Source organism: Lemur catta, chromosome 15 (genome assembly GCF_020740605.2).
Source record: "Lemur catta isolate mLemCat1 chromosome 15, mLemCat1.pri, whole genome shotgun sequence".
Taxonomy (NCBI): domain Eukaryota; kingdom Metazoa; phylum Chordata; class Mammalia; order Primates; family Lemuridae; genus Lemur; species Lemur catta.
Window position 1 is genome coordinate 35,389,977 of NC_059142.1, and position 22,909 is coordinate 35,412,885.

General features: G+C 48.7%; 2 protein-coding genes across 4 annotated transcripts in view; both read right to left on the reverse strand.

Moving 5' to 3' along the window:
- The window catches only part of B4GALNT2 (beta-1,4-N-acetyl-galactosaminyltransferase 2), a 29,971-nt gene extending 23,103 nt beyond the window's left edge, over positions 1-6,868 (reverse strand). The window contains exon 1 of the mRNA XM_045526251.1: positions 6,822-6,868. The gene's annotated coding sequence lies outside the window, so the exon portion shown is untranslated. The remainder of the gene's footprint in view (positions 1-6,821) is intronic.
- Positions 6,869-12,882: 6,014 nt separating this feature from the next.
- Positions 12,883-22,909, reverse strand: part of IGF2BP1 (insulin like growth factor 2 mRNA binding protein 1) — a 41,639-nt gene continuing 31,612 nt past the window's right edge. Inside the window, exons 7-15 of one of the 3 annotated variants that reach the window (XM_045526252.1) lie at positions 22,105-22,239; positions 21,161-21,283; positions 19,975-20,110; positions 19,114-19,236; positions 18,601-18,720; positions 17,664-17,738; positions 16,948-17,079; positions 16,588-16,701; positions 12,883-14,693 (exon numbers count right to left, since the gene is read on the reverse strand). In XM_045526252.1, the coding sequence (XP_045382208.1) occupies positions 14,601-14,693; positions 16,588-16,701; positions 16,948-17,079; positions 17,664-17,738; positions 18,601-18,720; positions 19,114-19,236; positions 19,975-20,110; positions 21,161-21,283; positions 22,105-22,239 (1,051 nt within the window). In that variant the 3' untranslated portion in view covers positions 12,883-14,600. The remainder of the gene's footprint in view (positions 14,694-16,587; positions 16,702-16,947; positions 17,080-17,663; positions 17,739-18,600; positions 18,721-19,113; positions 19,237-19,974; positions 20,111-21,160; positions 21,284-22,104; positions 22,240-22,909) is intronic. The other 2 variants (XM_045526253.1, XM_045526254.1) reach the window with 2 other exon arrangements.

Sequence of the window (22,909 nt, forward strand, 5' to 3'; positions counted from 1 at the left end):
GAATTTTCCCCAGACCTGATCACATGATAGTCTTCTTTTGTTTTTTTAAACAGAGTCTGGCTCTGTCACCCTGGCTAGAGTGCACTGGCATCATCAGAGCTCACACCAACCTCAAACTCGTGGGCTCCAGTGATCCTCCTGCCTCAGCCTCCTGAGTAGCTGGGACTACAGGCGTGTGCCACCATGCCCAGCTAATTTTTTCTGTTTTTAGTAGAGACAGGGTCTCGCTCTTGCTTATGCTGGTCTCAAACCTAGTCTTCTTGAATTCAGTAAATGGCACTATCTTCCAACAAGTTTCTCAAGCCAAGTATCTGGAAATCATTTTTTATTCCTTTCTTTCCCTACTCCTTTTTGTCCAATCTATTAGCAAGTCCCGATTCCCATTACAGATCTGATCACTTCTCATTGCCATAGCTACCACCCTTGTCTAAATCACCATCACTTGTTTACTTTCTTGAATATAAAATTTCCTGTTAAATTAAGTTTGGCCTAAAGCTTTCTGAAAATTTCAAGCATTTATCCTGTCTTCCTACATTATTAATAACTATTTCTCTGGGCAACCAACTAGTTTATCAGGAAAAGTTTTTATTATAGAAATATTCCAGTTAATAAATAAAGTGAACATTGGAAACTAAAAGGGCGGGAGGGAAGGAAGGGTATAGGGATAAAAAATTACCTATCAGGTATAATGTACACTATTCAGGTGACAGGTACACTTAAAGCCTTGACTCCAGCATTATACAATTCACCCATGGTTGTTTTGTTTTGTTTTGTTTTGAGACAGAGTCTCACTCTGCCACCCAGACTAGAGTGCAATGGCACCATCATAGCTCACTGCAACCTCAAACTGCCAGGCTCAAGTGATCCTGCTGCCTCAGCCTCCTGAGTAGTTGGGACTACAGGCATGCTCCATGGTGCCCAGCTAATTTTTCTATTTTTAGTAGACACGGGGTCTTGCTCTTGCTCAGGCTGCTCTGGAATTCCTGAGCTCAAGCAATCCTCTTGCCTTGACCTCCCAGAGTGCTAGGATTACAGGTGTGAGCCACCTCACTCAGCCCAACAATTCATCCATGTAACAAAAAATTAAAAATAAAATAAAATAAAGAATGAATGATAAAATATTACAATATTGCAATCCCTAATGAAATAATGAATCTAAGCAGTTATGAAGCAGCTGCTAAAAGCATTAGGTGAAAAGATGTATGTATTTTCATTTTTGTGAATGCATAAGAGTAGTATATAACATTTTTTAAATGTCTATATAAGTCTTTAAAGGTTCTTTCAATAAAATAAAATTTCTAAGTCATGGGAAGCAAGCTGCTCAACATTGTTAGCCATCAGAGAAATGCAAATCAAAGCCAAAATGAGATACCACCCATCTCAGTGTTGGTGAGAATGTAGAAAAATTGGAACCCTTGTCCATTGCTGGCAGGAAAGTAAAATAGTACAGCTACTTTGTTTTTGTTTTTTGTCTTTTGTTTTTTCTTTTGTCTTAAAATGTTACATGAAGCAAGCTACTTTGCAAAACAGTTTGGCAGTTCCTCAAAGAGTTAAATATAGAGTTACCATATAACCCAGCGATTCCATTCATAGTTATATACCCAAAGAAACAAAAATATAGATACATGCAAGAACTGGTATAGGAATGTTTATAGCAGCATTATTCGTGATAGCTAAAAAGTGGAAACAACCCAACACAGACACCTAATGAAATAGTGCAGCACCTGGAAACATCCCACACACCAGGGGTCAGGCCGCCAGGTGGAAAATTTGGTGGAAGAATCTGCACACCTGGGGGCCTTCCCTCTCCTTGCCAAGAGAGCAGTGACTCAGCCCTGGGATAGGCTCACGAGGGGAACCCCCAAGGGAGCCTCCTGCGCAACGTCATCATAGGCCAGCCTTACACCTTGTTACAACAGAGCAAGACCCACTTGGTGGGGTTTAGAAGTAATGGGGGTGGGGAGCAGGGGAGGGATAAAAACCTACCTATTAGGTACGGTGAACACAACACTAAAAGCCCCGACTTAAGCATTATAAAAGGTATCCATGTAACAAAAACATTTGCACTTCCTTAATATTTTGAAATAAATAAATAAACAATAAAATTTAAAAAAATAACAGGGGGCCTATCCAGCCTACCCAGCCCCACAAACCTCTGCTCATGGTGCTCACGTGGCTCTGCTTAGTCATATTGCCCGACTTAACCTCATTAGCGATGCGTGTCTTTCAGCTAATTAAATCCAGAGTCTGGCCAAGTGGCCAAGATTGTTAGATTTAACCTAATTTAAATCAGTTAGCTTTGCATAGAGGAAAATGTCATCGCTAGACCAAATCTCGAACCCTGTCCTGGGCTGGACCAAATGTATGGTGATACAGGATCCTGCCGGTCAGAACCGGGAGGAGGAGAGAGAGGGAGATGGGAGCGGGTCGCCTTCCCGCACTTCCCACTGTGGGGAGCCCCAGGCATAGAGACACAGAGCCCTGGTCGCTGTGCAGAACGCTGGTCATGCAAAACCGCATAATTTGGGTTTAAATAAACCTGGTTTAAGATGAAAGAGAAGAAAAGACACTGTTCGTGGCAGAAACTACTCTCATTCCCTCAGGAGCGAAGGCTGCCCATTCTCTCTGGGAAGCTGACTTGGGGCCCTGGCCCTGATCACCTGCGCTCCCCTCAGGGCCTTTCATAACCCGCACCAGGCCCCCCGCACCTTCCCAGGCCACCAGCCTCTCTCCCCCTTTTAGCTACACCCTTACCTTGTAGAAAGAGGACTGGAGAAGCCTTTTTGCCCATGCTAGCATCTGGTGAGATTTGCCCTTCTTCCTTCCCCAGCCCCAGCCCCGGGTCAGCAGCCGCTCTGATTATAAAGCTGGTCTCCACCATACCCTTTCACAGGCCTCTGTCCTCAGGCCCCCACTAAAGCAATCTCAAGTGGCAGAAGGGAGGAAGGATCAGGTTGGTAAAAGAATGACACGCCCGTATCTGAAGGACACATTCCCAATTGTCTGAAGCATTCAGAATCACATTACTCTTTCTGAAGCAGTTTTATTAATAGATGTTAGACACTAAAATGAACCTTCTAACCAGGAGGCCTTGGGAGAGATGCTTATTTGGAACTAACTGTGGCTGACCATGTGTTGAGAACGCTCCGCACGGGTAGCAGGTGCGTGCACTCACCCACACGTTTACTCAGCAGACATTGCTGAACATCTGACGGACCAGGCACTCTTCTACACGCTGGAGATACGGCAGTGAAAAAAACAGACAGAAACCCTGGCCTCATGGAACCTATGTTCTAGTAAGGGCGGACAAATAAACAAAACTAATAACTTACGGAAAATATTAGAAGGATATATGTGTGTGTTATAGAGAAAAACAGCAAAAAATGGTGATGGGGACTGGGGAAGAGAGGGTTGTGATTTTCAAAACAACTCTCAGAATTGGGCCCTGGGGTCAGGCCCTCTGCAGCCTCTGGTGGACTCACCTTCCCTGGGCCCTACTCTACAGCAGGCATCGCTTTGCACCCATGGTCAGAGAACTTGAACAGATCATCCCCCCTTCCTAAAAGACTATGTATTTCACACCTTCTCTTCTAAAACATCCGATAACCCTTTCCCCCTCCTCATCGTTAGCCGACAATGTTGCTTTCTAGTTCAAGCAATCAGGACAGAACATCTACAAACTCTCACCACCACATCTACCCGCCACCAGTACCTGTGGCCAGGTGCTCCGCTGTCCCTCCTGTTACTGCTAACAGACTGTCCTCATTCACATGCAAGGCCAGCCCTCTGCGTGTCGTTCCACATCCCGTCCCCTTTCACCCTCACAAGGTCCTCTCCCCGGAAAGTCATACCTTTCTCCTGTTCTGTCAGATTTTCCCCACCAACTAGTTTCCTATCAGCAAAAAAAACACGCTTGTTCTCTCCCATCTTAGAAACAAAAGCGAAAACAAAATGGAACCCCACAACCTTCTCTTGCCCCCACGTTCCCTATTATCCACCACTCCATTTCTCTCTCCTTACTTTTTAGCACAACTCTTCAAAAGGGTGGTCTTGTCTTGAATTCCTTTAAACCCACAGCAGGAAGTCTTTTGCACTGAGCAGTCTGCTAGAACTGCTTTTATCAAGGTCACTGATGGCCTCCAAATTGCTACATCCAAAGGTCAAGTCTCAATCCTCAACTTCCTGACCTATCAGCTGATGGCGCCCTCCTCCCAGAGACACTGCATTCACTGGGCCTTCAGGACGCTGCCCTGCCCTCGTTCTCCTACCTCCCTGGCTACTTCTCGGTGCCCTTGACTTATTCCTCTTCAATTTACCAACCTCTAATTGTTGGAGTGCTCTACGGCTTGCATAGTGGGTTGAGCAGGGTCCCCACATGAGGTGGGAACTGCCTCCAGTTCCCAAACTGTCCCAGCAAGTGCTGTGCCTCCTTTTTGTCTGCTGGAGGTCTGAAGGCAGCGGTTTTCCTTTGCCAGTTTCCGGCATTGTTCTCTGAGCACCAGCCCACATGGTTCCTATGTGAGTTTGCTAGCTCTGCCGTAACAAAACACCACACATGGCGGGCCTTAAACAGCAGAAATTTACTCTCTGACGGGTCTGAAGGCTGAAACTCCAAGATCTAGGTGTCAGCAAGTTTGGTCTCTCCTGAGGCCTCTCTCCGTGGCTTGCAGATGGCCACCTGCCCGTGTGTCTTTCCTCTGTGTGCGTACCTCCCCCCGTGTCTGTGTGTCCAGATGGCCTCTTCCTAAAAGGACACCAGTCAGATCGGATGAGAGCCCACCCTAACAGCCTCCTTGTAATTTAATCACCTCTTTAAAGGCTCTATCTCCAAATACATTCTGAGGTACCAGGGATGAGAGCTTCATCATATGAACTTAAGGGAGGGACATAATTGAGCCCCTGACAGTTCTCAAGAACTTTACTTGGTTGGCTGATCCCTGGTGTATGTTGGGTTAATCTTCCGGCCCTGTGCGCTCAGGTACTGAACCATCTTACCTAAGGCAGTCAGCGAGCTGGCCCTCTGCCCTTCCAATCAGACTCTGGTGAGATTTTAACCTTTTCTAGGTTTTAGCCCATCCACTGATAACAAGCGGTGGGAGAGTCTAGGTCGCCTGGCCACAGCACAATAAAAACATCGTAATCTCAGCCACGTGAGGACAAATTGGTTCTGATCATCTGTGTGCAGCAGGATGTCGAAGTTGGTGTTAAAGAAAAAATTATTCATGACACTTGTTTAAGATGGCAAGGCTGACTTTGTTCAAGGAGGGGTCACAGTGACAGGTATAGGGACCCCCGCAACGGGGCCTTGCAGGTGGGGAGAGAGACTGGACTCAACTCCAAGGAGGACACGTAGAGATTTATGACCAAGGGGAAGGGTGGGGGTCAGTGGGAGGAAATTCCTAAAAGGAAACATCACAGAGAGGGGATTTCAGGCTAAACTGACTTGACAAGATCATTGCTGAGGGCAGGCCAGGGTGGCAGGTACCACTGGTGGGGAGTTTGCCCTCAACTGACTTAGCAAGATTCTTGCTCACGCTGGATTCAACAGGGACAGAGAGGGAAACCTAAGGTCAGGCTTAGTCAAGCAGAGGACTCAGAGGAGGCTGACTGAAGCTTTGGTGAAAGGAGAGAGTCTGTCCTGGGCATTAGCAACGTTCGCCCTGCACACAAGGCCCCTTCAGTCTGCGAGATGGACTCCGGGACTGCGATAGTATCTGGAACCGCGGGCACAGGGGAACACGCCACACTGAGCTTGCAGTACTCCACAGTGAGATGCCACGTCCTGCTGGCTTCTTTCCTTGGCTTTCGTAAGCACCTCTGCCTCCATTAGCTGCTTGGTCAGTGTAGTGACCTCCTGTCCCCCTCTCCTCCCCTCCCAGGATCCTCTGTCGTTTCACAGTAACAACAGGACTAGGCTGGGGAAGGCTGGTGGGCTTCCGATTGCATACTGGTCCCACACCACCATTCTAATTGTGGCACGACTCCACTGAGAACTTCCCTTACATTCCAAAGCCATATAGTGACACCTTGGCCTGAAGAACTCAGAGTTATGTCTGTCCATTGTTCAGTCTGAGAGTTGTTTCCAAATCCAGTTAGTTTCCTAGCCGTGTCCACAAGTGCTTCCTGGCACCACAGTGACTTGGACTCATGTCCAAAGGGACTGAAAAGTTTAGCAACCTTGGTTGCTGTCAAGTCCCCAACACACCTTGCCCAGCATGAAGCCTCTGGTTTTCCTGTGGGAGGAAGGGACCTCGGCTTCTGCCCTAGTCCTGTTTGATCTTGAAGGGGATAACGTCTGGGTAGAGAGGTGACGTGACAGCATTGGATCAACACCAGTCCAAACAGCGCAGACTCAGTGAGGGTGTCTAGGCCCTCTTGGTCCTCCTCCTGCGTGTCCACAGTAGATGCCAAAGCTGGCCGTGGTGCCTTCTGCTGCTACAGCCCAGAGCCTTAAATGCTGTGGCCCTCTCTCGGCCTGATAGTGAGAGAGAATGTCCCTCATGGGCAAACCATCAATCTCCCCTGTGGGCCCCCCCTGGTGTGATTGCCAGGCCCAGATTGTCCTGCGGTGTGGACCTTCAATTTGTTTCTTTCTCCCCCATTTAGCCTGAAAGGCATTTGCCTTGGCCTGTATCCACGCTTCTATTCCAAAAAGTGTGTTGCCCAGGAAATTTTCTGAATTGAATTGTCTGTGACAAACTGGTCAAACTGACCCTGAGTGACTATCTCATCCTCTAGACACTCTTATTTTCCATTATAAATCCAGGCTGGGGTTACAAAGACCCTAAAAGCTATAGGGTCTGTTGCCCATGGGTACTTACCAGACAACAAAAACTGCAAGGCCCTGAACGGTCTTCACGTGTTCTTCCTCCACGCTCCTGTCAGCAACAAGGTAGACGTGGCCAGGCTGGTTTGGAGCATCACGTCAGTCATTAGGCAACCACGTGATTTCCACTCCTCCAATAGCACAACTGACGTGGCTTCCTAATCTGCAGCCCAGGAGCCAACCTCTCTAGTCCCCCTGGGCCTTTGCCCAAACCTCTCCGTAATGTTCCTGCTTTCCTCCCACTCATTGCACCTCTGCATAACCGACTGGCCCTGCTGACCAGGGAGTAACTCATCTGTGGTCACAGCTACGGGTGGGAGGGAAGAGGGAAGCAGTTTTACTTTTCCGGTGGTATAAAAGTGTAAACGACAACCACAGTGTCAGTGTGCTTTTCTTAGCTTGATGGGTTCCTTTTCCCTTTATCTCTAACCACCAACGCAAGCCATTAAGTGTCTCAGGGCAACAGGCAGGTGCCACTTGTACCCATTATCACCAAATCCAAGGTCACTACCATCCAATCATCCTGATCCATACCTGGCTGGTTGGCCTGCTGGTCTCACCTGTCTTTTTCTTTTTTTCTTTTTTTTGAGATAGAGTCTCGGTCTGTCACCCTGGCTAGAGTGCTGTGGCGTCAGCCTAGCTCACAGCAACCTCAAACTCCTGGGCTCAAGCAATCCTCCTTCCTCAGCCTCCTAAGTAGCTGGGACTACAGGCATGTGCCACCATGCCCGGCTAATTTTTTTTCTATATATATTCTTAGATGTCCATATAACTTCTATTTTTTAGTAGAGACGGGGTCTCGCTCTTGCTCAGGCTGGTCTCGAACTCCTGACCTCGAGCAATCCACCTGCCTCGGCCTCCCAGAGTGCTAGGATTACAGGCGTGAGCCACCTCGCCCGGCCTCTTTTATTTTTTTATTTTTTTGAGACAGAGTGTCACTCTGTCACCCTGGGATAGAGTGCAGTGGCGTCATTATAGCTCACTGCAACCTCAAACTCCTGGGAACCAGAGCTCTCACACACAAGCTGACCTCTGAAGTTCTGAGTGTCTCGGGTCCCACACCCCAAACCATTTGAGAGACAGACATACTCGGCGTTTAATATAAGTTTCCTTTTATTTTGAAATTGAAACAGTGAAATGAAGTGGTTTGTGGCTGAAACAACCTTCGCGGGAAAGAGAACTGGAGTGTTCGTTCATCCATCAAAAAAACAAACTCCAAAGTCTGAGCCAGCTGCCCCACCTCCCCCCAACAAAGTCAAGAACAGATTAAAGGATGGGAGGAAGGGTACAATCAAAATCAGGGTGGTGATGGCTGGCAGATTTCCAGTAAAACACAATTTTCCAAGTTGCTGCAATTACAGAAGGTAGCAATCATTTTTAGAAACAGTCACAAGCAGGAGCCCTCCAGCCCTTCCCGATTTGCATCCATAAACATAAACGTTTCCCTCTCCTGAATAAGTGACATCCCAGGACTGCACACCAATCCACTTTGCCTCGGGGGAGGAGGCCCTTTTGACTCACTCTGGTTTCAGGGACCAGGATCAAGATTCTGGAGAAAGGAAAGAATCCAAATGGTAGTAAAGGAAGTTTATTCATTACGATAACTCATCATCTGCTGAAATTCATTTTGAACGCGCCTTTACATAGCAGTGGCTTACATAAGGATTTGCACAGAAATGTTACAAGTGGCTCCCCAGCCCCCACAGGGGGAAAGGGTGAGTCAAGACTTAAGCACCCCTAACACACACAGAGCCTTTCCTGGGGGTAGGGGGTGGGGCGGTGACAGGAGTCACCTGGCCAGGAGGGTGAAGGGGAGAGAAGCGCAGGTAGGACTCACTGGCAGGAACGGGGTGGGGGTGAGACGAGCCGGGGCGGCTGTGAAAGCTGTACCTGTTAGAAGGGCTAGCAGGTTATCTTACACAAGTGAAAAAAATTGCCAAAGAGTGAAACTTATTTATGGGGGAAAAAAAAAGAAAGAAAACAGAGAAGAGTTTGGAAAAGTATGGGAAATTAAAACAATCCAGTGGTCACTGGAAAATGTCTCCCTCTTTTCAAAAAAATTTTTTTTGGTTTTTTTTTTTTTTTTAATTTTTTGGAAAGTATTTGTAAGGTAATATTTTTTTTTTCCTTTGGAAAAAGAAATCTTTTTCCCCCCCTAACCTAAGCAAGTGGAGTTGCCACTACCTAATTTATCTCTATTGTTTTGCTAAGAGGTAGATAAAACAAAAGTGAAATGGGGCTTCTATGAGGAGGTCCATTAGAGGGTGGGGAGGGGCTGGGGTGGCCCAGTGGAACTCCCCTGACTACAAAGACGGCCTGAGCGAGTCCGAAGGACTGGGCCCTCAGACTCTCCCAGGGCAAAGGATCCTGTACCACCTCTTGTCCTTCTAGAGCCACTGTCCCTCGAAGACTGAGAAGGCAAACAGTGGAGGTGGAGGATCTCAAAGAAACCCTGTCAAAGAGGTCTCAGGTCTGGCTTCCCCAGGCTTCGTGACTTTGGGGCTGAGTGGTGGTTCCAGGCTAAGCCCCAGGTCCCGCCTCCAGCCAGCCCCCTCTGGCAGAAGGGAGGCGGTGATTCCTTTCCTCACCACCTGGTCCGACAAAGCTATAGGTGAGTGAGGGGCAAGCTGGAGGCAAAGGGGGTGAAACCTGGGCAGGGAAGGCAGAAAGGGGGACCTAATGGCCAGCCCTCCCTCCCCAACCGACATGATGGGGGATCCTGGCAGGCCTGCCTGTTCCCCAAGGACAAACCTTTTGTGGCACAAGCCTCAACTCACTCCTGCTGGCTGGCATTCACACCCTTATGCATGAGTCCCTGCCCTTGGTTCCAATCTTATTGTAAGGATTGAGGTAGTTAATCCATTTATACTCGTAGCATCCATTACCTGTGGTTACTCAAAACACATGCTCCCGAGGAGCTTCCTGCTATTTCCTTTAAGAAAACAAAAATTCTTTTTGTCTTGTCAGTCCGGATTCCACCACACTAAGGCGCCAGTATTGGCACCATCAGACTGTGCCCCAAAGCCACGCACAGGCCCGAGGGTCAGGGTTGGGGCTCTCACCCTCCACGTCCCCCTTCAGACATGAGGCCTCCTCCCTTGGCCTGTACCCCACAGAGAAGCCTTACGTATCCAAAGGAAAGAAACTGAAGGTTTCAGCTGGTGTTACTCTAAGTCTGAATACAAAGAGAAATGTTCTGCATCTAAATCATTTGAGTATTTGTAAGGGAAATGGCTTTTATGTCCCCTGCCATTGATGAGGGTTTTTCTTCAATCTCCCTGCAATTACTGTGTCAGGCTGTGCTGTTTTCCTTCCACTGGTGGCCTGTGGTTTGAATAGCAAAGCCACCAGGATCTCCCCATAAACACTTCAGGGGAAAGAAAGGAGACCCGCCCCCCTCCACGAGAGGCGGGAGGAAGGGGCCGCCTAGAGGCCCCAGCTTCTCTCGCCGATCAGGAAGGCTGGAGCGGCCCTCTGGGGCTCCGTGAGGTAGTTACGTAGCACTGCTGGTTCCCAGTTTGGCAGAGGGTATGTCTGGGGGGGGAGGAGGGGAAGGCACCCTGGAGAGCTAATGAGGCCCCTCCTCGCTGCCCGTCTGCCAGGCCTGAAGGGAACGCGCGGCGCCATCTCTGCAGTGGGGGCGGGGGACCGAGCAGTCCCGCAAGGGGGAGCTATTTGGAGCCCCAAACCTTCCCTCCTTCCCCAAAGTGCAACCGGGAGCCAACGGACCCGGACCCTTTTCTGGGCTCCCAAGCCCTAGGCAGGACCACTGCCGAGTCCCCTAGGAGCCCCGGAAGGGGAGGGCCCCGCCCGTAGCTCACACCACTTCCAGGAGCCCTTCCCGTCGGACAGCCCGGGTGTGTCAGAAGCCGGCTGTCGCTCTGCTTCAGAAACAGCCTCTCTCAGCCCGTCTTTGGCACAGAGGAAAACGGACACACGGAACCAACTGGAGTGTCCCCCTCCAGTGTCCTCTGGGTTTTACATGGGGTCTTTTCTGCCAATAGCGAGGCATAAGAAAGAGAATAGCTCCCAACTGCCCCCAGAAGTGGAGAGCTCAGGGAAAAGAGAAAAGAGATTGGTACGGGCTGGGAGGAGGGGAGGAAAGAGAGAAAAAGGTGATCAAACTCCCTGTCCCTACAAATGGCTCTCTCCTGCCCAGACCCCTCCCAGGAGCTGAGGGTCCACAACCCAAACTGCAAAAGGCAACCAGACCCTAGAGGGGATTAAAGCCATCGGGTGTAACTGGCAGATGCAGCTTCAAAGTCAGTGAATCAAACCATTTTGGTTTTCTTTGTATTTCAAAGAATTTAAAAATATATCTTAAAGAGATGGTCCTTTCTTAAAAATATATATGTAGCACACACACACACATATATATCTTAGAGCACAGAAATGTTTTTTTTTTCGAAGTCGCTTTTCTCAAATCATCCAAATCTCCCAAGTGCTTTTCACAATAGCGAGTTATCTCACCAAGGATGGGGAAATGGAGGTGTTGGGGGGGGGGGCGAAGTGCCGCCCTAAGACCTAGCCTATGGGCAAAGGATGCCCACGAAGGTAGGCCCTTCTCCTCCCACTACCCCTTAATCACCAAACCATATTTCTTTTGCTTCCTGGTAGTATAACTTCCACGATTTTCCTGCTGGGCAAAAATCAGCGATGAGTGGAGCCTTGCCTAATCCAAGCAAGTGAAGTTTTCTAGCCCCGTGCCCCCCACTTCCTGGTCTCTTCTGCTTGCTGAATCAGCCAGAGGAAAAGGACTCGGGCTTAAGGTGTGAAGGAAGCAGGTCCCCAAGGAAACTGAACACTGCAACAATCACATTTCAGGTACTGTGGGATTTTTTTTTCTTTCTGATGATAGTCTGAACCAGATATCAAAGCATGCTTGCTGCTGGAAGTTCGCTTGAAATCACTAAATGGCCGACGTCTGAATGGTATCTGCTTCATCTTGGGATAAAGCATATAGAGCCAGAGATGGAACGTTGGGAGACCCTTTTTGTGGTTGGGACAGGTGGGGAGGCTTAATTCTACTGGCCTGATAGGATTCCTAAATGCTTTCCTGCTTCTCCTCTCTTTGGGCCAGTTAGCTCTGGGGCTGCAACGGAATGTCATAGGGAGAAAATGGTAAGACCATAACAAGGCAGGAACCTGTCCCAGTCACATCCCCATGTCCCCCGCCCCTCCTTGCCACCCACCACCACCCTAAATCAAGAATTCCCTAAGTTTGGGTCCACTTTTAAAAATCAATCAAATCGATCTAAAGAAGACAGGGAGACAGAAGGGGGGCAGTTATCTGAGTGTTTGCCCCTGGGCCTATGGATATAGACTAAGAAGAAGATCGAGATGGAATTGAAATGAAACATTATAACAAAAAAGTGAAAAGCACTGCAGTGACAAACCAGGTGGACCTCTCTGAGGGTGAGAGGGTGGCCTTGTCTTTCTTCCATGAACAGAATCTTGGCTCCCATATTTAGACGGAGAAAAATAGATTTTTTTTAAAAAGGCTATATTTTCTAGTTATTTCTCTCCTCGATAAAACGGAGGCAATATTTTAAAATATCTCAACAGCACCACTGGTGGGAAAAACCGGCTGACATGCTGTTTAACCAAAGGAGGAAAGAGGGGTGTCCAAGGCCCAGTTGGTTGTTCGACATTGTTGTTTTGCCACTGAGGGCCCACAGCTCTGCTAGGCCTTTTAATCCTACCGGGTAGGATGTTCCAGCAGAGGCCAGCAGCTTGGGGCTCTAGAAGCCAGAGATCACAGCCAGGCAAGGCTCTAGGCTCCACCCCTCTGGGCTCTTCCAGACCTGGACCTCCCTCTCAGCTCCAGCCTCCTCCCAAGGGGCCAGCCCCGACTGCCTTTCCCACCGGTCCTGTTCTCCATAGAGAGTTCCTAAAGGGTTAGCTGGCTCATGTAAGAAATTATGAAACATAACTTTCTCATTTTTTTTCTTTTCATTAAAAAAATAAAATATTCAAGACTATCAGCTTCTCTTTTGCTTTTTCTTTTTATATAAAATATCAGCAAGCTGCAAAAAGAAAAAAAATCAAAAAAAAGAAAAAAAAATTTTTTTTTTTTTTCCAAAAAATGGGGTTGGGGGAACAAAAAGGAAAATAAATGCTGAGGTAACTTCATACCTTGAGGTAGTTTACTTCGCACACAGCATTGCCTGACTCCGCCCACATGTCATGGTTATCTTGTTATTGTTGTTGCAATGTTGGAAGGGAGGGGAACTCCATGCACGGGCTTTTCCATGCGTAGAGGCCTTCCTCCCTTCCCAGCACACTTACTAGTATTGTCCAGGGAAGCTAAAGTGCATTACCTGGCTAATATGCATTGTCAATCAGTATATTAGGAGGGGAGGCCTAACCTCATTTAACTGATGGCTGCTGTCCTCCACAAAGGCTAAACTTCCAACGGATCTTATTGAGCCTGGTAAATTAATAAATTAAACTTATTTACTCCTTTGTGTATAATGCTGCTGTATTCTGAATTTTGCTTTTTAGACACACTCTTCATCATGCCAATAAATGATTCATGGAGGCAAAAGCCATCGGTTAAATATTCCTCTAGAATATAAAAACAGAAGCAAGTATAACCCAATTTAGTGAATTTGCCAGATGATGGACTTTAGCTTTATGGGGAGCTCAGGGTTGGGTTCCAAGGCCCACCACCACCACCCAAGAAACAGCGCCGTGGCTGAGTGCACAACAAGACCTGCCTCTGGGAACCAGCCCTTATGGGAGCAAATGGGCTGGGGTGAGGGTACTGTGGCAGCTTTTGGGGCCACTCAAGTCCTCCATGGAACTGAGACTTTATCAAGGGGAGTCGGTGTCCCCTTCCCAGTGCTCATATCCAATCATTAAAATAGACTTTAAAAAAATATAAAATCCGCCTGAGAATGATGGGAATCAGGGACAGTGGTCAGTCCCTACCCTGTGAGCAATCAACACCACCTACATGCATCTGGACATGATGTGGGACCTGCATGGGCAGAGACGTGGCTGTGGTGGAGAAGCCCCAGTAGAGTGGGGGAATTTCACTTGTGCCAATTTTTCAAGATGGTGATCTGAAATAGATCAGCCACCAGGGCACTCCTTTTAAACGTGGATTATGATATATCTTAAACATCTTTCTCCCCATTTCTTCCCCTTCCTTATTACTTACTGTACCTACTGACTGGTTAGGGAGGGATTGAAATTAAACAACAGATACGGATGGGTATTCTCCCTTGAGTCAATACAGTAAGCAAAGCAATGCATTTTTTCTGGTAGCAGTAAAGATAAAACAACATAGGAAGAGGTGGTGTCAGCACATGAGAATGGAGGTATTTTAATCAATTAACCAAACAGGGAAAAGAAGGCTGGAAAGATTTTAGGGTCAAGAAAGAAACCATCCTTTGAGACTGATCAAAACACCCCTCTGTATGGTTTAAAAACCTGAAGGAAATTTTATTTCTCTTCCCACTGGAGTCTGACCCACCCTCTGGGTGAGGCCTGGAGAACTTCCTTAAACAATCCACGTTTAAAAGCACCCTGAGCTAGAATTTCAGTGGTGACACCCCGAGGGGTGGGCAGTGTTGGGCCAATTGGTTGGGTGTTTGGGGCGTGGAGATCAGGGTTCCTCACTGAACATCTTTCTCAAGCAAGTGGGCAAACCTGATCTACAGCCCAGCCCCGGTGTCCCGGATTCCCACTCATTCTCAGGCCTGCTGGGGAGAGTGCGCTCTCCATTGCTGCCCATTGTCCTGGACACGATGGGATGGGATGGGGCTGGTCACTTCCTCCGTGCCTGGGCCTGGTTACTCTGTCCCTTCTGGTGCTGCTGCTTAACCTGGGCCAGGATGTCTCGGATCTTTCGCTGAGCCATCTGCAGCAAGAACAGGCAAGAGGGAGGGTGTGAGGACCTCCAAGGAGACACCCTTCCGCGGGGAGAGAGGCCATCGGGATCCGGGCACCGGCAACAACAGAGCAGGTACACAGGACTCAGAAGAAAGAAGAAAAGTGGGGTCAGAGCGACCTTCAGTTTCTTTGCCTCCGGTAGAGCCGGAGTATCCACTGAATAATACAGAAAGGATGGGAAAGTGGCCGGGGGTGAGGATGGGGGGGAGCAGGGGTTGGAGAGACAGTAGCATAAACCCACCCATAGAAATCTAAAACGTGACAAAGTTGCGTTGTTATGACTTGGGCTTGTTACTAAGCCCAAAATGGAACACCTAGAGTTTCTAGACATTGGTGTCTGAAATGTAGTCCAGGGTCATAAATGAGAAGTCATCATAAATCCACTATTCATGTAAATACCCTAGGAAAGGGAACGAATACAATGCCCAGATATGATATAAGCTCCACTGAGAAAATGGATGAAATACCAAAGGATTGGGGTCTTTACTCTTTCCCTCTCAAAAGTTTTTATCCTATGACTGAAGTTTAATAAGGGAAATCAACTGCAAAATCGGATTCATTTCACAGAAATTTACCACAATGTCTTCCTTCTATAAATTGGGTGTTTGGTTTCCTGGTTAAAGAGAAAGTTGATCTGGGTTGGAAGAATGTGGAAATCAATATTTACATGAGTTCCATGAACCCCCGCTTGATGTTTTAGTTTTTCATTCAATCCTCATTCTGATCAGCTGAAACTGCTTCAGTACTTAATACAGCCTGGCTCCGTGCACCCGTGGACATATCATTTGCTCTCTTAAGTCTCACCTTCCTCATTTGTAAAATGAGCTTGTTGTGAGGATTAAATGAGTTAATGTATATCAACTGTTTATGTACAACTGTGCTGGGTGTATCAATGCACCCATACGCGTTACATATTATTACTGTGGCTCTTGTTAATACTTCTCAAAGGCTTATCAGAAAAAGTTACCTATCCAGGGTCACACAGCAGAGAGGTTATGTGGGGTTTGAGCTCAAAGCCCCCTGCCTCTAAAACCCACATTCCTGATGCTGGAACACACAGCTTGGGAGCCAAGTTCTGCCCCGGACTGCCTGAGCAGCCTCGAGTGGCCACAAGCCTACAGAGACTTGGTGATCCTCTATGAACTGTAGGAACTGCATTCAATAGTCTCAAAGGTCTCTTTCCAATTTTAGCGCTGGGGGGTTTAGATTTTAGGAAAACCCCATTAGCTATCAATCACCCTTGCCCAGCCTTGTTGAGGTTCAGCAAAATTTGAACCTGATATTGGCCTTTCCATTCCAGGATCTAGAATCTGTCCCCATTACTGGGCAGTGATGTTAAGTTCTAGAAAGAGGAAAGGAGGAAGAACAGAAACCAGGAAGTGAACAGTCATTCTGGGAATAGCATTCTGGGAATAGCAATAGCATTCTGGGACTGCATCTGAAAAATGCAATCCACAGTGTCATTAGTGTTGTTATTATTCCACAATCAAGACTGGGTGATACATAATACCAATTTCCTTTCATATCCAACGCAAACACGGGTTAGGGAAGAACTAAGGTTAGACAACAGGAAAGACCATTAATAAATAATGTATAACATATGTAGTATAAGAGCTATATATAATGTATACTATACATGAAAATTGTCAAAGCACATTCCCTAGAGAGCCTTAAGAGGGTTTAAGTCATCTACTCATCCTACTCCTGCGCCTGAAAGAGGGGAATGACCCAGCCCAGAGGCAGGCAGATGTGGCCAAAGACACAGGACTTGTCACACTCCTGTAGATCAACTTCTGGAGTCTCCGCTTCTCTGCTCCCTGGGCTCCTGCAGTCCTCTCACAATAGGGGAACACCGTACGTACCTGGCTGGCATAGAAATGTCCGATGATTTTCACGATGACCTGGTCGTTCTCATCAGGGGTCTGGTCTCTTGGCACTACCACCTCAGCAGCTGTTAAATTCTGCAACTCGTTCACCTGGGAGTGGCCAGAGAGAAGCTCAGGGTGCCATCAAGAAGCATGGGTGGGGGTGGAGGGAGGAGCAGGGGGCAGGTGACTAGTGGGTAGAAACCGGAAGAGTCAGGAGGTTGAGTTAGAAGAATTAAGTCAATGGGCAAATCAGGAGTCCTAAGGTTGGAGCAGGGCTGGGAGCAGCAGGCCAGAGCAGAGCCATTGGGTTTGGAGACCAAAGCCCAGCACTTTTGACCAGCCCTGATGGCTCACCGTTTTGCCGCCTTTGCCGATGACCCGGCCAGCTGCTGATGCTGGCACCCGTATATGGGTCTCTAGCTTTACTTCCTCCTTGGGACCAAAGAAGTTCTCCTCCTTGAGTTTGCCATAGATTCTTCCCTGAGCCTGGGAAGAGAAGTGTTTGTCAATGAACGGGCCATGTATCTGTGACGAAACGGAAGAGCAGTAAACAGCCAGTGCAGCCCCCAAGATCCAGCCCATCCTTCTCTGGCCCACAGGCCCACCTCATCCTACGTGGGTCGACCATCTAAGGCAGGTGATGGGAAAGGCTCAGCTTGGCTGGACAGCCTGTCAGTGCTCCTTCTGCTTATCTGTAATACTAGGGACCTATCTGACCAGAAGTTCAAGAAGCTAAGGAGGTAGCAAGGACATAAAGGAGTGAAAGGAATTGGACATCAAATGCCTTCCATAGTAACTAAGGCAGAATGCAAAGAAGCAGCCCTCAGACGTCTTTCTTTCCCATAATTTGTGTTAACCTTCAAGAAGTGATAAGGGAAATGGAAGTCAAAAGAATTTGATGCCAACTTGCAAGTAGCTGTGCAGCCCTGTATCCTGCAGGAAAGGCTTAAAGATGTGGCGAGGATTTGACAGTTAATGGGAAATTGACCCAGCCCTTTTCCTGCACTCAGGGGAAGAACCCAACCTCAATTCCCCAGTATCCAGCTTGGAAAAACAATAAAGATCAAAACCTTGAATTGGGCTTCTGGCGGTCCAGTGATGATAACCATACGAACTTTGGAGTCAGGGGTTTCAGGTGGTGCAATCTACAAAGCAAACAGCTGGTCAAAGAGGGACCCTCTTCAGGAAGAGATCCCTGGCATCTCCATTTCCTCCAGTTCCCCACCACCACCCTTACTCCCACTGCCCATTCTGAAGACTGGGAGAGGGAAGAACCAAGATCCCAAAGCCCAAGTCACTGTCCCTGCACATCAGCTATTAGGAGGGCAGAGGGCAGTTAGAAGGACTTGCTCCAGAGACAGTTTCTACACACAGGGCCTCCTCCAACCTCCCCTTTCCGCAGTCTCTTGGGAGCTTTCCGTGGAGTCAAGACTGAGACACAGATGAGATGGGGAGGGCAGTGACTGCATCTCCACCTGGGAAACAAGTGTAGCTTTTGCCCAAAGCTTTTAAGACCCTGAAACAACTGGATTCAGGTTTGTGAAATTTAAAAGCATCTTCGTTTCACTGTAACAGATTCTCCCTTCTCTCTCCCCTGACCCTGACCGGGGAAGCGGAAAGACAACTAACACTTAAACCAGTGTTAAACTGTGTGTGGCAGGGGCTTTGGCTGCGTGGTTTCACAGCATTGTCCTGACGAGGACAGTGAGGCTCGGGTCACACAGCTTACTGGGGGGGTGACACGGTGGGCTGGGATTTGAACCTGGGTCAGTCTGTGGCAGGTCTAAATAAAGCTCTCCTTCTGTGCCGCCACCCTGCCTCCTGCCTTGCCTGAAAACCCAGAGGCACTGAAAGCAAGCCATGGAGGCCAAGCAAGGTCAAAAGCAGAGAGGACTGACATTACACAGGGAAAGATGCAAATTCTCAAGACTATGGGAATCTGGGAGCAGACACAGAGGGTGGAAGAAGCGGAGCCCCCTCCCATCCCAAACCCACAGAGCAGGTCACCTTGATGGAGGCGCTGGCGAACCGCGACAGCTGTTTGATGTGCTGCCCCTTCTTGCCGATGATGGCGCCCACTGCCTGGGCGGGGATGAACACCTGTACCATCTCCTGCTCGGGAGCCTGCTGCCAGGACAGGGCACGTTATTACCAAGGGGCCTCAGGAGCAGGGCCCAGAAGCCCTTCCACTCCCCCAGCTTGCATCCTTGCAAAGGAAGGGGTGCAGGCCCCCACCTGCCACCCGGGCTGCCAAGGGATGCAGTGAGCTCTTTACCTCTTCCTATGCCCAGCAGAGTGCAAGGAAACACAGCTGCCAGCACCCTGCAGTACCCTAGGCCCTGCTCTGCACAACTGCCACTTAGGAGAGTGGCTGGGAGGACTGCAGAGGAGGACGTCCCTGAGAACTCCCCTCCCTTTCCCTGCAAACTTCCCAAGCACCAAACTCCCATGGGGATTTGGACCCCTCGAGGGAGGCCACAGCAGGCTCAGTGTTCCCCTGTAACGAGACCTTCCACCTACCATAAAGGAGCTGTAGGGAGCTGCTCCAGTAACGCTGCTGGGAGGTGGCGGGACAGCACTGGATGAGGCTGGGAAAAGTCCTACAGCAGCAAGGTTCAGGCCAGGGATGAGGTGAGACTGCAGCTGAGGAAGAAAGGTGAGGAGAAGGGAGTCAGCTCATCCTGACGGGACCTTGTGGTCCCTTGGGGGTGGCCCTGGCTAAACCAGAAGGGTGAGTGGCCCCAGGAAGAGTGGGCCAAAAACATGACAATGACATGCTTTTGCACAAAAACCTGCCTGCCCTTATGCTTGCATACATGCCCGCATGCACACAGGTAAGGAATGGTGAGCAATGGGATGTGCTTACAGAACCAACTCCCACAACCAGAGAAGCCCACCCACTCTACACCCTCAGCAGTCCTTCCTCTCTGGCTGCTCAGTCCAGTCTGACAGGGACAGGGGACAGACTACAGATGCACGACCCTATCATGTGACTGATGCCCCTGTATGAGAAGGAAGGATGGAGACAGAGCTCCATTTGACTTCTAGGACTCAGTGGTTCTGAAACTTTTTGATCGATTACCCCATCCCCACTCCTCTTTACAAAATCAGAGGAGCTGGTGGCTCACACCTATAGTCCCAGCACTTTGGGAGGCTGAGGTGGAAGGATCCCTTGAGACCAGGAGTTCAAGAGTCGCCTGGGCAACATAGTGAGACCCTCATCTCTATAAAAAAAAATGGAAAAACCAGCCGGGCCTGTGGCGACAGCATGCTTCTAGTCCCAGCTGCTTGGGAGGCTGAGGCAGGAGGATCGTCTGGCACCCTGCGCCCACAAGCTGCTGTTGCTCAGACTCAGAAAAGGGCAAGCCACGCAGCACTCACGCTCATGGCGGCCACATCATTCTCGTAGGCCTCCCGGACTTTCTTCATGATTTCCTGCTCAGCCCTGCAGCAGTTCTCGATGGCCCCCTTCACAGTGATGGTCCTCTCAGGGTTGTAGAGGGTGAGGTCCTGCAACCTGGCAGAAGAGCAGAGCAGCCTCAGCCTTTTGCTGGCAGGCCAGGATCAGGCCAGAGCCCAACTGGGTCACAGGTCCCCCATTTCTGCGTAATTCTCTATCTCCAGCCTTCCATGTCCCCAGTTTGTAACCAGGGCAGGGAGTGAGGTGCAGAGGGGTGAAAATACCCAACTGAGACCCCCCCCCCCTTAGCAATAAATCCAGTCACAGATGGGATATGTTGCTGGTAAAGCAGGAAGGAGGATTGTGCCACCGAGCTTCCCCCCATTGGCCCTATACAATCCACGTCTTGCACCTTTCTGGAAGAGAACCATTGCTTTGCCCACAGGTTAGTCTTTGATGCAGTGAGGAGGCACGGTGTGTGCAGAGGCAGCCCACGATACAGACAGAAAGGGACTGAGGTCGGGTCACTTCTCATGGTGGCAGACAGGCCTGAAACCCCAAAGGCCTGGCTCCTAGCTGCTGGCTGCCCTCGAGATGCACAGGAAGAAGGCTGTGATGTGGCAGGAAAAGCCTGTAGAGGCAGCCCCCTACGATGCCCCCACAACCCACATGGCAGTAGGAATGGGGGAGAATTCTACCCCTTAGAGAGAGAAATGCTCTTGGTCAAGCACAGTGGCTCACGCCTGAAATCCTGGCACTCTGAGAAGCCAAGGTGGGAGGATTGCTGAGGCCAGGAGTTCGAGGCCATCCTAAGCAAGGGCTTTGAGACCTCACCTCTAAAAAATATATATAAAAATTAGCCAGGTGTAGTGGCAGACACCTATAGTCCCAACTACTCAGGAGGCTGACACAGGAGAATCGCTCGAGCCCAGGAGTTTGAGGTTGCAATGAGCTATGATGATGCCACTGCACTCTAGCCAGGGCAACAGTGATACTCTGGCTCAAAAAAAAGAAAAGAAAAAAAAATGCTTTTTACCACTTCTTTAACTATTTTTCTTCAACAGGCAGGGAACAGCACCCAACTTAAGGGGGCATGATGAGATACTGCTGACCCTGGGCCACCATACATCCCCCACTCACATACAGGGACACGGGAGGAAGCCTTACGAGGAAATGGTGATTTTCGTCTCTGTGTCCTGCTCGACCTTCTTCAGGTTACGCCCTTCTTTGCCAATGAGACGCCCCACGAAGTTATTGTGGGCCAGGATCTTCAGAGGGACCTCGTCAGCCCTGGGGAAGACAGGGAAGACCTCAGCTCCTTCAACAGCAGATGTGGAGGCACAGCCACCCTGCAACCCGAGTGGCTGTTTCCAAGTAAAAGGTGACAAAAGTCAGCAGACGGTGGCTGCTTAGCGATAAGAGAATTGGGGATTGAGGGGGATGGCCAAGGAGCAAAAGGACATGTTCTTTATCTTAATTGTGATGGTGGTTTTATAGGTATGTACATCTTAAATTTTAACTCATTATACGGTACACTTTTAAAATGTGTGTGATTGATTATACATCAATTAAACATCGATACAGCTATTTTTTAAAAGGACAAGTGTGCAAAGGAATATGTATAAGCAGATTCCTTGCATCACTGTTTCTTTTTTCCCCCCGTTTGTATAAGCCCGTAGCATCACTGTTTTCCATAAGGAAACTTTTAAAGGAATCCAAACACCCATCAAGACATCCAGGGATTGGTTAAATGAACTAAGGACAGCCGTAACTGTGGAATTCTATGCAGCTACAAGAATGAGTATGTCAACATGCACTGAGACAAGTACTGATGCAGAGAATGAAAAAGTATAGGACAGCATGTTCAGTATGATCCCCTTAGAGGTACACACGGATGTGCACCACACACACACAAATACACACACCCTTGTGAGTGCACAGAATTTCTAGGTTACACAAGGGGAGTAAGAAGGAGAAGAGCATTTCTCAGTTTATATCTTTTTATACAGTTTCTGACTATGTCTCCTGTATCTCTGTATTACTGCTATTAGCAAGTTTGAGGGGAGGGGGGCTGGCAGTCCCCGAAGATGCAAGGAAAGCTGGAGCCTTACGTTTTGGTGTCCTTTGCTTCTTTATGCATTATCTCCAAGATCATCTTACAGGCAGAGGAGCAGCCCTCGGGGGTGGAGTGGACGCTGATGGCTTTTTCAGCTGCACCTGCGTTCTCCTTCCTATGCACGTCTATCCTGAGGACCACAAGGACAACGCCGGTTAGTTGTTCCTAGGGGCACCAGTTCTTCAGGCTCACCCCACCTCTCCTCTATCAAAGACATAAAACCTGCTCTTCTTAGAACAAGGCCTATCGAAACGTGCAGATTCAGGAAGGGCAAAGGGCTAGAGAAATACGATGAGTCTGCTACTCTGGATTCTGTTGCAGACCAGCACTGTCTCAGTCTACCACACAGAGGCAGGCCGCGGTCCCCAACCCCCGGGCCAAGGCCCAGTACCAGTCCATGGCCTGTTAGGAAACCACATCACCACCTGAGCTCTGCACCACCCTCCCCCCACCTACGACACCCCATCTCCTCATCCCTGGTCCGTGGGAAAATTGTCTTCCATGAATCCAGTCCCTGGTGCCAAAAAGCTTTGGGACCACTGGATGCAGGGGTGGGGATTACCAGCCCATAGCTCTAAAGCTACATGTCACCTTAAATTCTACATGTTTCCCTCGAAATAAATATAAAGGGAAGATACATTGTCCCAAACTAAAACTAAATAATAATGGGACTTATTGTGAATAACGACATAATGCGACCTGTATTTTTCCACCAAGCACACTGATCAGCATATAAAGATTAGAGAAAAGGTGTGGTTGTGGCAGAATGGGGAGATGGGACATAAGTATGACCTATTTCT